Source organism: Neophocaena asiaeorientalis, unplaced genomic scaffold (assembly GCF_003031525.2).
Source record: "Neophocaena asiaeorientalis asiaeorientalis breed wild unplaced genomic scaffold, Neophocaena_asiaeorientalis_V1.1 scaffold1211, whole genome shotgun sequence".
NCBI lineage: Eukaryota > Metazoa > Chordata > Mammalia > Artiodactyla > Phocoenidae > Neophocaena > Neophocaena asiaeorientalis.
In genome coordinates this window covers 57,853-59,072 of record NW_020173209.1, presented here as the reverse complement: position 1 = coordinate 59,072, position 1,220 = coordinate 57,853, and the positions used below count along the sequence as shown (strand labels likewise).

Sequence of the window (1,220 nt, the reverse complement as noted above, 5' to 3'; positions counted from 1 at the left end):
CCCCACCCCCACGCAGTGACCGGCCTCCGAATACACCCCAGGTCCGCACTGGCCGAGATGACGCCGAGCCCCGCGTTGGTGCTGCCGCTGCTGCTGCTGCTGGGGGCCCTCCCGCCGGCCACCGCCGCCCGAGGTGAGTGCTGGCGCCCAGCCCGGCGCCCCGGCCTCCGCCAGCGCCGCCCCTTTCCCTCCGGCCCTGAACCCTGCCACAGTGCCCGCCTGGCGCGCGTGCCTGCGCCCCGCCCCTGCTGGTCCGGCTCTGCCCGCCCTTCACCCGCGGGGAGCCCCGGTGCACCCATGGGACACTCCAGGTCACCCGCGGGCCCCCCTCACCCACGTGGCTCCCCAGCTACCTGTGGGGCACCCCTCACCTATGGGGCATCCCCATCTCACCCATGAGGCCCCTCCAGCTCTCCCACAGGGTTACCCCTCACTCTCAGGGCACCCCCAGCTCATCCGTGGGGACCCACACCTGCTGGCCGGGTGGGCTCTGGCCCCAATTCCCCTCAGGACATACGCACACATCCACACACACATCCCTGCAGTTGCGGGCAGCTGCTCACGGCGGATTCATGAGTGATGGGCTGTTTGGCCACATTGGACCCCATTAGGCCCCTGGGAACCTGCAGAGATCCCCCTGGTGGCCAGGGTTGGGTGTGGGGACAGTGGGGACATTCTTGGCCTCTGGGACTAATGACCCAGCCCTGTGCCCTAAGCCTGCCCATCTCTAGGAAGGTACAGGGTGGGGGCTGGGAGACTGAGTGCCCAGTGCATAGGGTCACTGCATGGTGGAGGGTAGGGGCCTGTCTTAATGCAGACCCTGAGACCACCTACTTCCAGCTACACACTACGTCTCTCGGCGTGCACCACACCAGGGCCTGGACGTGGGCTCACACACCTGCTTTGCAAGCGGGCAGGCCCAGATGCCTCCGGAGGGACCCCTGCCCCCGCAACCAGCCCCAGCAAGGGGCGTCCTTGGCTGATGGGTGATGCGTGCCCGCAGACTCCCACCGCCATGCTCAGTGCTGGCCTCCCTCAGCTAGGCGGGACCTGCGGCCAGGCCAGCCCTTTGGGTGTGTTGACCACTCAGGATCGTCCTTGCCCTGTCTACCAGTCCTCTGAGGCTTCGCACCCCTCCCCCGCGCCGCTGCCGCCCAGCGGGCGCACTGAGACCAACCCGGCCTTATATGGCCACGTTCGGGTGTGGGGTGGCGGGCGGC

General features: G+C 68.7%; 1 protein-coding gene across 1 annotated transcript in view; it reads left to right on the top strand.

Annotated features, from left to right (window-relative positions):
- Positions 1–52: 52 nt before the first annotated feature.
- FGFRL1 (fibroblast growth factor receptor like 1) overlaps positions 53–1,220 on the top strand; it is a 13,674-nt gene continuing 12,506 nt past the window's right edge. Inside the window, exon 1 of the mRNA XM_024744980.1 lies at positions 53–133. Coding sequence (XP_024600748.1) covers positions 58–133 — 76 coding nt within the window. The 5' untranslated portion in view covers positions 53–57. The remainder of the gene's footprint in view (positions 134–1,220) is intronic.